Raw genomic sequence first — 12,638 nt, 5'->3', positions numbered from 1 at the left:
AGAACAAAAGAAGAAAGAAAAAAAAAACGAAGATCAGACCTGCCTCTATAGAATAACTAGAACTTCCTTCCGAGATCAACATTAGCGACCAGTTTCATATGTTCAGTACCCTCAGCGGCCGATTCGTCCACTCCAAAAAAGGGTTTGACGGCAACGTCCACCGTCTCTTCGAAGAGACGGCCCACAACGGCCTCTTTCAGGTCTTCTCCTGTTTGAGCAAAGTCGGGATAGGCGTTCACTTCAAGGAGCCATGCAGTTCCCTGTTTGTCGACCAGGAAGTCCAGGCCGTACAGTTCAAACGCGTTGGGAAGGGTCTGGAAATGAATCATCATTCCCCTGGCGGCAGCTTCGAAAACTTCACCCGTCACGGCACAGATTTGGTCAAAGACCTTTGACTTCCAATCGTCCCCGAGCCCCGGGACATAGTGATCTAGCTGCCAGAATCGACGAACGCTCTCTTTGTTGGCACTACCGCCCTCCTGGAAACATGTGTTTGTAAGATGTCGTGCAAGATCCGTCACCTCATCCTCATCCTCCCATGGGGGACAGTATGGTTTTGCCGCGAACAGCGCGAGCATTTCATCGAAGACGTAGACCTTCAAGGCGCCCACAGCAAGGACATACGTGCGGATGTGAAACTTTCGCTGAGACGAGGAAGGGAGAAGCAAAGGCGGATCGATGTACGGCTGGGCGATGAAATGGCGCAACTGGGATGTAACCACTCCGTTACCACCATCATCCTCATCATCCTGCTCCTCTTCAGGCCGCTCTGATCCACTCTCTGCATCTGATTCGTCGACTTCCCATTCTTCGAATATCTCTTGCAACTGTTCTTCGCTGTTGAAGAGACGGATTCCTTGGCCACGATCACTCATGCCGGGTTTTAGGATCCACCACTCCTTCTCCGATGCCGGTCTCTCTTCGTTCTTCTCCAAGCTGTCCCGCAGCTCGTACGCCTCCAGTAGCGCATCATCAAGAAATTCCGCGTAGTCCAGCTCAAAATCATATCCTAATTTGACATGTTTTCCTAAGATACTGTCTGGGTGCTTCGTGATCCAGGTGGTCACCGTGTTGGATAGATAATGCTTGCGGATTAATGCCTTGCGAATGATATAAGCATTGGCCAGAGACGTGGAGGAATTGAACATGACATGCTCAAAATCAAGGCGTTCGTATTCACGATACTGGAACACGGGCGTTGAAGTAGATGGTAGATCTGACAACGAAGATATAGCTTTATAGCGGGTTTCGCCGAGCCGACGTCGTAGTGCTTGTTCCATCAGACTTTGGACATATGGATCATCACTGTCCACAATAGAATGTAATGCAGGCTCATCATTATCGGGTCTACACGATTTAGGTCTATCAGAATTTCGGCCATCCAAAGAAAGATAAACCATAGACAACAAAACCGGAGAAAAGACTGCAAACGAGGGGGTGTGAAGCAACGCGCTGAATCAAATCGACTATAATAGGCACTCGAAATAGGAAAGGAGGGGTAAATTCAGATCAGGACGCAATAAACAAGTATTGGGATGTCACATATCGTCGTATAGATTCGTTCGCCAAAAAGTCCACTCACAGCTTAATCTCTCCTTGAAATCCGGGCGCGTGCATGAAGTTGACCTTCAAGGGTGTGACGCTAATTTGAATTAGTGACACGAAGCAATTGATAATCCGTGGGGTCTTAACGAACCTTGTCATTCCCTCCTTGACCGTCCAACCGTCATTACCCGGCTTGCTGTCTTCGACGCTCTTGTAGACATCGGAGAAGTTTGGTGCCCATTGGAAATGCTTGTGTTGGATCTGAGACCTCCGTGCGGGAGCACCATCGGCAAGTTGTGCCTTAGATGTACCTCCCTGATTCCGCACCTCCTGCTCGCGTAAATTGGGATTTTTGTCGGACACGGCGGCTTCCACCGCCTGGAAACAACTCCCCGATTTCCACCGATTGTCGAGCATCTCGGTATAGAAGATTTTATTTTCACTGACTCCAGGCTCCAGTGGTACATTAACAGAGTAAAGGTCCACGCCATCCGCCCAGTTCTTAGCGAGGTATTCGATCAATCGAACCGAGTGGCCGGACGCTTCGGCAATCACAACCGGATCATGGTCTCGGGAACTGAAAGCGTAAGATAGAGCCACCGCGCGTTTTCCACAGGCAGCTGCCTCCATAGCACCACCGATTGTGCCACTCGACATGGCGAACAGTGAGGTTGTGTTCCGGCCGTAGTTCGGGCCTGAAACCACGAGATCCACCGGCCCCCGATCCTGGAAATAATGGTAGAGACCGATCTGGACGCAACTGGCCGGGGTTGAGTCTATCAAGACCCATTCGTCGCCGTCATGGTCTTTCTCGTCCTCACTGTAGCACCGAGGCAACGCGTGTGTAGTTCCATCGTCTTGATGGAGTGTGCCCGGTCGGAAGTAGGTAGGCTTCACCGAAGCACCGATCAAATGAGCCTTGCCGATCCAAGATCGCTGTTGGTGTGGCAGAACCACCGAGACCACATGCCCGGCCGATTGTAGCGTGTGGACGAGAGAATGGACGTAGGGAGACGACTGGTTCGACGGGGGGCCGTCGTCGTTAACCACCTACGTGTGGAATTGTCAGCGAATGGATTCGCCCATGATAGCTGCGCCATGAGACGCAATCCGAATAGTACCTACAAGGATATGCATTGAGAAGGGTAGACAGAATCACTGCCAAGGAAAGAATGGAGAGGAAAGTCAAGTCGGGGAGGAGGGGAAGGAAGAGGAAAAGAAATCGGAAGTTCCCCCCCGCCTTTTTTCCCCTCCGGCGGGTCCACTCGCTGTTATCGATAGTCTCTCCTCCGGGGCTCTCTGCTTGCTCTCTACGTTTTCTACACACCCATGGATGGTTCATTCTATACTTGCGATCCCTTTCCATTGCAGCGGGACTGGTATGCGCTTCATCGGAGATCAGATCAGATCAATTCGTTGAGTTTGGGGTATCCTAAATCATTACATTGATCATCTCCAGCCATGCCACGCGAATTACTAGTGGAAATCGTCATCCCCGTACAAATGGCGTCTTCGTCGTTGAACCCCCTGCGCCCTCGAACTCTCCAATCCGGACCCGGCTCCGGACGCTCGGTTCTCTGATGATCCGTCGCTTTCATCGTCGGCCTGATACTCCTTCTCTTTTTTAATACTCCGCTCGGGTTGGTCGTGGGATGTATCCAGAGAGCTCCCCAACGGCGACGTCGACTCCTCAAGGGGCTCCTGCTTGATCCGGGTGTCGTCGCGATCCTCCTTCTTCGCTGCCACCTTATTGTCTTCACCAATGTTGGCAAGGGTAGCCAGTGTAAGCCACATGATCGTTGCAGAGACCATGGAGATGCTCCAAAACATAAAGGTAAAAACAAAGAACGATGTGATTTTCCAATTGTACATCAGCCACCTATCGTTCAGTCAGTACTGTCAATCGACATTGGGGCCAGTGGAGCAATACCGCATTCCAGTAAACCTAGCCCTAAATGCCACTTTTGCCTTGTACACCTGCATTTGCTGTTGACTATGGATCTCCAAACGAAGACTTTCTGGAATGCTGCGCCGTCCCCGAGCGAACTGCACTCGTTCCATCATAGGTACCTGCAGCTTTTCGGATTCCCGTTGCCAGCCCAGCACATAGAAGGGCATAAACGACAGCTTGCTGGCAGTGTCTATCAAAGGTGACGAATACGTCAGGATGGCAGGTCGACGGGATCGCAAAGAAGAGTCGGTGGACGCGTTCGCACTGTCCAGAATGGGTGATGAAGGATTCGGGATTAATGTCAAGTCGAGCATAAAGTTTCCGGTATCAAGATTGGAAGGGGTGCGCGGCAATTCCAGCTCAACGCTGACGTCGTACTGTTGAAGGGAGATGAGCCCGGAACCGAGAGAAGTCGTACCCCAAGGATGTCCATCGCTGCCAAGTTGTGTTAGTCCATCTGATGAGGACGCGGGCATGTGCGCCTTCATCACTTACCCAAATTGTAGATGTACCACGCGTTCCAAGTCGACCTGCGGAATGATTCTATAGTAGAATATGCCGTACGCAAATATTGAAATGAGGGCCATGCAAATAGCGGAAAGAAACAGGAGCAGCGTCCCCAGGTATGCCTTTTGCGCCCGCTTCGAAATCAAGGGCCGAATAAATGCGGCCGACGTGCCCTATGCGTGTTTGGGTTTTGCGCCGATCAGCATTCTGCTTCCGAGCAATGGGGTTGTAAGGTTCTTACAAAAGCCTTGGATATGAAGGTTGTTTCTTCATTGGCTTCGCCATCAGATTGCCCCTGTTTCGTATCCATGGCGAGGCCAGTCGAGGTTGATTCCCAGGCTGGGGAGAAGGAAGAGTGTTGGCAGAGAGCGGGACGAAGACAACAGACAAAGCGGGTCGCGTCGACGTCACTTGGCAGCCTCAGGCCAGCACCCCCGACAGCCTCGGCATCTCTGTTACTACTGTACTACACAAATTCGTAATCTCTAGAAGGTCATTTCACTGAACAAAACTCATTATACCCCCGTTTTTATAGCTTATCGTTACAGAAGTCACCACACCCGTGGTACTAAAATATAGATAGAGAGAAACAAAGAAAAAAACATGCTACAAGAGAAAACACGAATAGCAAAGAGAAAAAGATATAGGTTCCATGTAGGCCAAAACCATGCTGACACGTCCTAATATGCATATCCCTCCCAGAAACCCAACCGAGAAATGGCAATAAAATAAGAAAGAAAGCAGAACCCAGCACTCTGAATGATGAAAGAAAAAAAGAAGAGGAAACATTCCTAACATACACCGTAACATAGCACCATGGACGGGGCGCTGCTTGTCATAAGCGGCATCTGCAAATACCGCAAGAGCATTCATCTCCGCCAAATGCAATTCATCGAGGCATGATCAAGTAAATCATATTAATAAGAGTGAAAGAACGAGAGATGGTGAAAGTAATAGACGCCGTCGGGACTTAAGATAGCGCCCTGGGGCTCTGCTGCTGAATATGCTGCAGGAGGGCGTCGAACAGACGACCGATCTGAAGGACACGCATTAGTAACTGATCAATTCAACACAGGGACTGGAACAAGATGGAACTCACCTCAGGCGCAGCCTGGATAAAGGGGAGGCGGAAGAAGGTATAGCTTCGGTTTTGAAGCAGCTCCTGCAGCGTAATAATCAGTCCCCAAGGGTGAGGGCGATGGACGATCAACCGTTCGAGAAGAACTCGGATGATTTGTTGGCGGATGTCGGATTCATCCTGTTCCGAGTTATCCGCACCAAAGAGACGAAGGATAGCAAAACTAAAGAAGTAGGTGTGGCTGTTGGGATATCGCAGCTGGTTGGCCATGGCGCTAAGAAGGTAATAGCGCGCTTCCGGCCGGAGAATCTTCGCCAGCGTCTCCAGAAGCGCGGAGTGCGCTGAATTATCAAATGCCGCGCGGGTGTTGCCTTTCGGTGCGTTGGCGGAGACGGCGCCCTGACCGATGTATAGCACCAGCGCGTTCACGAGCACGACATTGACGTTAACCGGGGCATAGAAAAGGCCAGTCTCTTTGCTGCTGGGGTCATAGATCGCGTCACATATCTGTTGGACAATGGATTCCGAAGTGCTGGAGCTCTGCAGAGCACAGTCTACAACACTTTTGATGTTGGCCTGCTCCAAAGGAGCAGCGGTGTCGCCGGCAATCCGTGGGGCTTCGCGCATCTCTTCCAGACGTTCAACTTTCAACCCCTCTCTAAAAGGATCAGGGAGCTTATGGAAAGATGATGGGTAGGCGCTCAGGACAAGGTTCCGCAGCTGAGCACAGTGGGCGGGAATGACGTTGCAGAACTCGAAATGATTCTCCGCCACAAACTCGGGAAAGTCATGATGCAGGATGAGTAAGACACGAAGCACCCCCTTATACAGATCCTTAGCGACATATGAAATGCTGGCCGGTTTGAGCTGCTCGCCAATGTACGAGAGAAGAGCTTGCATGATTTCACAGTAAGGGCCCCAACCCGCTCGGTCCGGCATATTCAGCATGCCAGACATGAAGAATCTGTGAGACACCAAGGAGAGCCATCCATAGACAAACGCAGGGCAGTATTTGGGCTCAAGAGACAAAAGCTTGTTGGCCAAGGCGAACATCATTTCCTGGTGCTGGTCACTCTGTTGAAGACCATTCATGGAGTATTCGCATAAGATGCTGGAGAAGAGTCTGAAGAACACACGCTGGTTGAAAGCTTCTCCCCGCATAACGTGGTGGTGGTTAAGGACGAGGACAAGTAGCGACAGGATCGAGTTGAAGTATACCGCCTTATTAGTCTTCGGAGAAACCTCGTTATCGCTCTGGAACTTAACGAGCAAGATGACCAATTTGCCAAGAGCATCGATGTAAAGGAAGGCTTCGTCGAGGCTGCCATTGGGGTTCTGCGATTCATGCTCGAACATGGCGACGGAGATGTCAATGCTGAGACGGAAGAAAAGGGCTGAATCCTCTTGGTTGTCCATGACCTGTCTCTGGTGAATATCTTTTAGGAACGAGTAGTAAGTGCGGTCAACGGCACCCGGGGCTTTATAGATCCCAATCCATTCAGTGAAGATGTATTCCATTTGGTCACGTTTGGCCATTGCCTTATCGGTGAGGAAAGGGTTGGCAACCTCGGGGATTCCAGATTCACGCAACTTGCGAATGATTTCATTGGCGGTTGAAAGGCTGGAGTCCTCCGCAAGCCATTGGCTCATTGCTTCAAGACTGCCCGAGAAATCAGATCTCAGGGCAGAGGGCTCCTCACTAAAGAGCACTCGGTCCATAAGACTAGCAAGCAAGTCGAGGGAGCCCGTGGACCTTTGAAGGATGAGTCTGGTAAGAATCATATCGACACGTCGAATATCCAACAGACCGGCGTCGATGAGAGCAACAGAGACCGGAACGTTAAACATATGTTCGTCTTCCACTTCAGACAGTACAGTCCACGTATAACGGGCAACTAGGGTGGACATATCGCATAATTTTGCGAGAAGGTGCACGAGGACTTCAACTTCTAGCGTAGCCTGACTTTGTGCGTACAAGGCTGTGCAGATCTTAAGGGAAGTCAATCTCGCCAGTTCTTCACCGTTTGGAGAGGCAACAATAGAGCGCAATGCCTGGTTGTATTCTTGCAGGACGGCACTGTCTCTGCCGAGATCTCGGACGCGTTCTTCGGTTGCAACCCGAGCTGCCTGTTGAAGTTCTGCCACGATATTCTCAACCTTTTCGCGTGGATTCTGCGAATCCAGAAATCCGTTGAGTTGAGACGGTGCGCCGACGATGCCGGACTGCTGTAGCCGAGCATCCTGTTGCGCCTGGGGCGTGCGGTGCGGTACAGCAGGTTGCTCCGCTGGAGTCGAAAGGTTAGGAATCGGAGGGGGGTAAGGCTCTGGAAGAACATCTTGAAGTTGTCGGCTGGAATCAGTGGACACATTTTGTGCATGGGCTGTCCCCGTCCCTCGAGATTGGCGTGCAAAATCCTCATATATAGCCAGCTGTTCCTTGTTAAGTCCACCCGGTGCTTGGCGATAAGGCTCAGGAATGAATAAGCCCCAGCGATTCATGGATGGGTCGATGAACGGCTCATTAGGACGAGCCGCACGATGGCGCCGACGGGCTTCTAGTTGCGGCTCGATTACCTTTTCGATCTCGGGGAATGACTTCTCCTCTGCTGCTTTCTCGACGATACCGCAGGCGGCATCGAGGTTGTCGTTGACACACATCAAAATCAAACCCTCAGGCATGGGCTGGTCTGAATACTCTTGCTGAATCATTCGAATGTAGTTGGTCATACTAACTTTAAGAGGCTCCTTGCAAGTTACAAGAGCTAAGCTTCCAGCAAGTTGCCTGACCATGATGCCAGCTGCATGACGAACCTTCTCCTCGTCCGGCTCCATGGCAAAGTCCTTTGAGACGAGTTGAACGGTGGAGATCGAAGCGATGGTCACGGACCGTTCCACCACAGGTGTGATGATCTCTGCAATAGCACGCTCCACGGCGGTGTGAACAATTTGCCGAAGAACATTCGCATCGACCATGCTGCTTGCCGATGACGGCAGAACAAGAATCTTATCAAGGCTCGGAAGTGTTGACAAGATCGCAGCAGGCGACAGCCTCTCGTTTCGGATACCTTGATTGATGCCAGTAAGAGGCATATCTTCAAAAGTTTCAAGGCCATCCGGAATATTTGCCGTCGAGAGGGCGTCTTCAATGTGCGCTGAACGGTCCCGAATGATCACTGAGGGTTCGATCACTTTGTGGTCAAGGTCAAGGTCTTTGCACAAAACCTCAATTTCAAACTTGAGATTTAATTTCAATTCCGCAAAATGATAGAGTTCCATCAACAGAGCCAGAACATCCATCAACCAAGGGTTTGGGGGATTAAAAACGGTGGATTTCGTAGCCTGTACCAACACCTTACAAGTAAACGGGATGACGATAGTCAGACGTTGGCTGTCGAATCCTTCTAGCAGGAGTCCCTTGAAGTAGACATTCTTATGCTTGACAGGCTTGTCCTTGGCAATGGTCAAGGATCCAAGCCAAGATCCGAGGTTTTTCAAATGACCACGTTCAGTCGAAGAATTTAGCGTCGCCTCCGAATTGAGCAACTTGGAGACGCTAACGTAGGTTTCTCGGAGAATCTCCGCCCAGAGAACCCTATCGTTGATGCGGTCGAGGAGGTCCAGATATAGCTGTTGGAAATTTGGTTGCAATTTTGCACGCTCTTCCACTAGGTAAGAAGCAAACCATTGGTGATGCTGGTCACGAAGAACATCAGTGAGATCCCGCAGCTTTTCCTCTATGTTCTGCTCTGACACATTGTTCAGGACAAACAAAATCTTGTCTTGGATGTCCTCGTCAGGATTCTGATAGACGTCGGGTCGCAGAGGCGCGTCAACGTGAACAGAAACAAACTTGCGCCCGGGTCCTTCCGTACCTGCCGCCTCGTCGATGTTTCCATTGGCCAATGACGAGGCGGATACATTGTCTAGACGCGCGGGTTCAGAATCTCTCACTTGGTTTCCTTGCTCCTGCAACACTTCTTCGGCCTTCTGGAAGATTGGCGTGCCCTGCAGGCTCGGGATCTGAAGCAAGAGATGGCAAAAGCCGGCCCATTCGGACAGCCGGCCGATCAATTGCTCAATAGCTTCAACGCCGAACTTGTACATCGGATCGTGTACCTCATGTTCTCGGACAGCCTCAAGAATCATACCAAGGCCTACCTTCAGCGTAATACCATCAACAAGACGGAAATTGATGATACCACCAAACATGACGGCGGTCTTGGTTAAGGCCTCCAATGGGTATTCGTGGTAGCAATGATACTCATCAATAAGTCCATGAACCATACACGCAAATAGGTCTTGTTCACCAGGTTCGCGCGAGGACTTGTACCGTCTCATCAACTCAAGAATCTCTCTCAACGACAACTCTTCATGGTACATCTTGCCGAAAAGTTCTTGCATTTGCTTGTCAACGGCCTCAGGTAGAGAATTTCCACCTTCGCCATTTGCATCGATAATATCATCGTACCCTTCCCCATAGTTGATCAGTCGGGGGTAGGTCTGGATGCAAATTCGTTGCACGGGAGTAAGATTTTCGCGGTCTCCGACGTATTCTTCAAGGACTGATAATAAAGTATATACCGTCTTCACTGATAAACTGACCATCTGAGGAACGGATTGCTCCTTTCTCTGGACGTGCAGTTCGTCTTCAGCCTTGATTCTCAAGAATTTTGACAGCAGACTACCCATGTCCATAGGTCCCTTCTGCGCAGCATTACGAACCCATTGCTCCAGATCAAATGGCCCCTTGCGGTGAGCATAGCAAGCGAGATCCATGGCAAGGCCGTTGGTGTATCTCAGGAGATAATCCAGCCAGTTGTATTCAGCTGCATGCTCATAAATGGTGGCGGTAGATGTTGGGTCTTGAGTGAATGTAGTAAAGAGTTGCTCCGATACCCATTGCTTATCTTGATGCCACGCCCCATGAAGAGCGAGCTGATACCCCTCCTCTTGTTTTGAGATGAAAACAATCAGCGTTCGCAGAACAAAGCTTTGCTGAACGCTTGTCCAAGGCTGGGGAAGGGCCAGTGCCGAGCATAGGAAAACTGGCAAGTCATACTGCACGACCGCCTTGATGAGCAATTGGCTTTCAGCAGCAGCCCATGAGGCCTGTGAAAACAGCGCCAGGTCAAAGATGGCCCTCATTGCATCAAGAGACCGCAGAGGTGATTTTGCCGCCCGTTCCCCTTGCAGGCGAACGAGCTCCGGGCCGTCTGCGAAGAAGTCATGGGGGAAAGTGGCTCGAAGGCTAGGGATCTGCGATACATCCGTTCGTGAGACGATGAGAGCTGTGAGGAACGACAGCTGCGTGTCTCGATGTTCCCAATCACCACCCCACAGCTTCTGGATATCCAATGTAGAATCATCGGATGCAGCTGTCAAAATGACCGAGTAAAGCCTGGCGAACTGTCGAGCATCCAGCCTCAGGCCTTCACGATCAAAGTTCCTGAATATGAGGGGCCAGCTGATTTGCTTTTCGCCATAATGCGCCTTCACAGCAGCAAGGAATGTCTCCAGAGAGAACTCCTTCCAATACTGAGAGAGAACAAGGAAGAGAAGAGCACTGGCAATATGTTCCTCATTCCAGCATTCGGAGCCAGCCAAGCTAATCACCTCGCTCACCGCGTCGGGGTTGGAGGTTGCCTTCGGTCCTTTCGCATGAAGTTGGCGTACTAACGTATAACGTGGGTTGGTGAAATTGAACATTTGCAACGCGGACGCGACCTCGAAAGGCACATCGAGGTTCAGTTTTTGATATCGCAAGTTGGCTGCATACACAAGTTTTGCCTTCACATCATCGGTGAAATTGCGCGGGGGGTATAGGATGAAGCGCTCGATCGTCATGCCGATAAAGGAGTCCTTGTATTCCTTCGTAATATCTGACGGCGACGCAAGGCTTTGCAGGAAGGGGATGGCATTGTTCGAAAGGATGGCATCGGCTAGAGATTTGGCAACAGTCAGCTCCCAGATGGTCTTCGCATGTAATATATCATCAGACACATACCCTTGGCACGCAGGTCCGACTTGTTCGCTGTCTTGAAGGCAAGAGCAAGAGACACCTTCACCACGGAGTCAAGCTTGAAGTGGTCCAGGAAGGTGGATAGGTCGAAGTCGCGGAAGATGTCGCCCTCCGATGCATCAACCGTCTCTGCAATTTTATAGGCCTGTTCTTTATCTTGCGATACTTTCTGCATCTCCTGAACGAGAAGTGGGTAGTTCCCTGCATTTTCCACCGACTTATTCACGCCTGGGAATATCTGCGGGGCATTGCCTGTGAGAAGGCGCCGGAAGTACTTGGAGAAAACCTCCATGCCGTTGGACTCGACGAGCTACCGAGCGGTTAGTTGGGCAATGGGAGCGATACGAGGAAGCATCCAGGGACTTACTTTATGAATCTGAGCAGCTTTTGTCTCCCACTTCTCTCGACCTTCTTTCTCTGTGATAGAATCCAGAAGAAGGAAAACCTGGGCGATCGATATCTTCGTCAACGACGACTGGCTTGCGTGAGCCGCTGCTCCTGAAGCAGCCGAGCCCGGTTTGTCAGAGAAGCCCGTGGGTGAATTCACGGTTGTTCCCGATAACAACGGAGAGAAGGTGGCGCCTCTGGAAGATCCCGTCCCACCTCCGCCTCCCCCGGAGCCTCCTCCACCCGTGACAGAACCCGCTGCGGAAGCCAGATGTGACCCTGAAGATGGGGTGTGCGCTCGGAATTTAGGAGAAGAGAGTGATTGTCCGGGTTGCTGATGTTGTTGCGATCCAGATTGTAGGGAGGTGAAAGGCGACGGTGTGGAGGCAGGCGAGGGAACGTTGCGGCCGACTTGATGGCCTCGTGCGGAACTCAACACGGCAGAGAAGGAGGAAGTGAGAGGAGACGAGGTCGAACCACCTGGACCAGGACTACTAGACTGGGGTGGCCCGCGGGAAGAGGCAGATGATATCGATGTCGATGCGAGGTTGTTGGTCGCAAGCGGAGTCAGTCCCCGGCGAACGTTGGACTGGGACGCGGATGAACCCCAAGCAGATTGCTGTGACCTTCCCGGCCTGGTCGAAGAAGAGGACTTATCGGTGCCAGAAGCAATCGACGATTGGGAGGAAGGGGGAGGGGGAGGGAAGGTCATCTAGGAGACGCGATCATTTGATCTGAGGACGACCGACAGATTTTTTTGAATTTGGTGGGAACAGTTTGAAAAATATATAGTTTAGATTTAATTGTGATTGTGCAGGGGATGGTCGATGCAAAGATGGGGAAGTCTTGCCTTGGCAGCGAAACGAGGAAGGGGAGTGAAGATGGATGTTGCTTCGTGGCACAGGATGGAAGTTCCGATGGGAAGTGAGTGACGGGCAGAGAAGGCGAGGTTGAGTGGACGGGCAGGTGGAGAGGGGTGCCTGAGGTCACCCACACTAAGCTCAGCTCGGTAGGCAGCCCAGGGCATTGACATTCGACCACCCTCCGTTGCCAGTGGGGGATGGGGGTGGGAAAGGTCAGAGGGAGTGAAATCGGACTTGACCGGCTCTGTCGAATTGTCTACAATACGGGTCTCACATTTCACCGGCATT

The 12,638-nt window shown here is 51.2% G+C and overlaps 2 protein-coding genes across 2 annotated transcripts; both read right to left on the bottom strand.

Moving 5' to 3' along the window:
- Positions 1 to 56: 56 nt before the first annotated feature.
- On the bottom strand, positions 57 to 2,682 carry KD926_001040 (putative acid phosphatase; the record flags this gene model as incomplete). Its single annotated transcript, XM_053096595.1, has 4 exons — positions 57 to 1,347; positions 1,583 to 1,642; positions 1,697 to 2,595; positions 2,671 to 2,682. 4 exons carry the CDS (start codon positions 2,680 to 2,682, stop codon positions 57 to 59), a joined length of 2,262 nt encoding a protein of 753 aa, XP_052959420.1.
- A 339-nt stretch (positions 2,683 to 3,021) lies between these two features.
- Positions 3,022 to 12,199, bottom strand: KD926_001039 (Ccr4-Not transcription complex subunit; the record flags this gene model as incomplete). The annotated part of the gene is made up of 7 exons (XM_053096594.1): positions 3,022 to 3,424; positions 3,476 to 3,931; positions 3,992 to 4,176; positions 4,245 to 4,469; positions 5,103 to 11,020; positions 11,086 to 11,410; positions 11,468 to 12,199. The coding sequence occupies 7 exons, from the start codon at positions 12,197 to 12,199 to the stop codon at positions 3,022 to 3,024; spliced, it is 8,244 nt and encodes a 2,747-aa protein (XP_052959419.1).
- Positions 12,200 to 12,638: the final 439 nt, after the last annotated feature.

Source organism: Aspergillus affinis (genome assembly GCF_023601865.1).
Source record: "Aspergillus affinis strain CMG 70 chromosome Unknown NODE_11_length_483380_cov_85_280398, whole genome shotgun sequence".
Classification (NCBI taxonomy): domain Eukaryota; kingdom Fungi; phylum Ascomycota; class Eurotiomycetes; order Eurotiales; family Aspergillaceae; genus Aspergillus; species Aspergillus affinis.
This window is presented reverse-complemented; position numbering and strand designations above follow the sequence as displayed.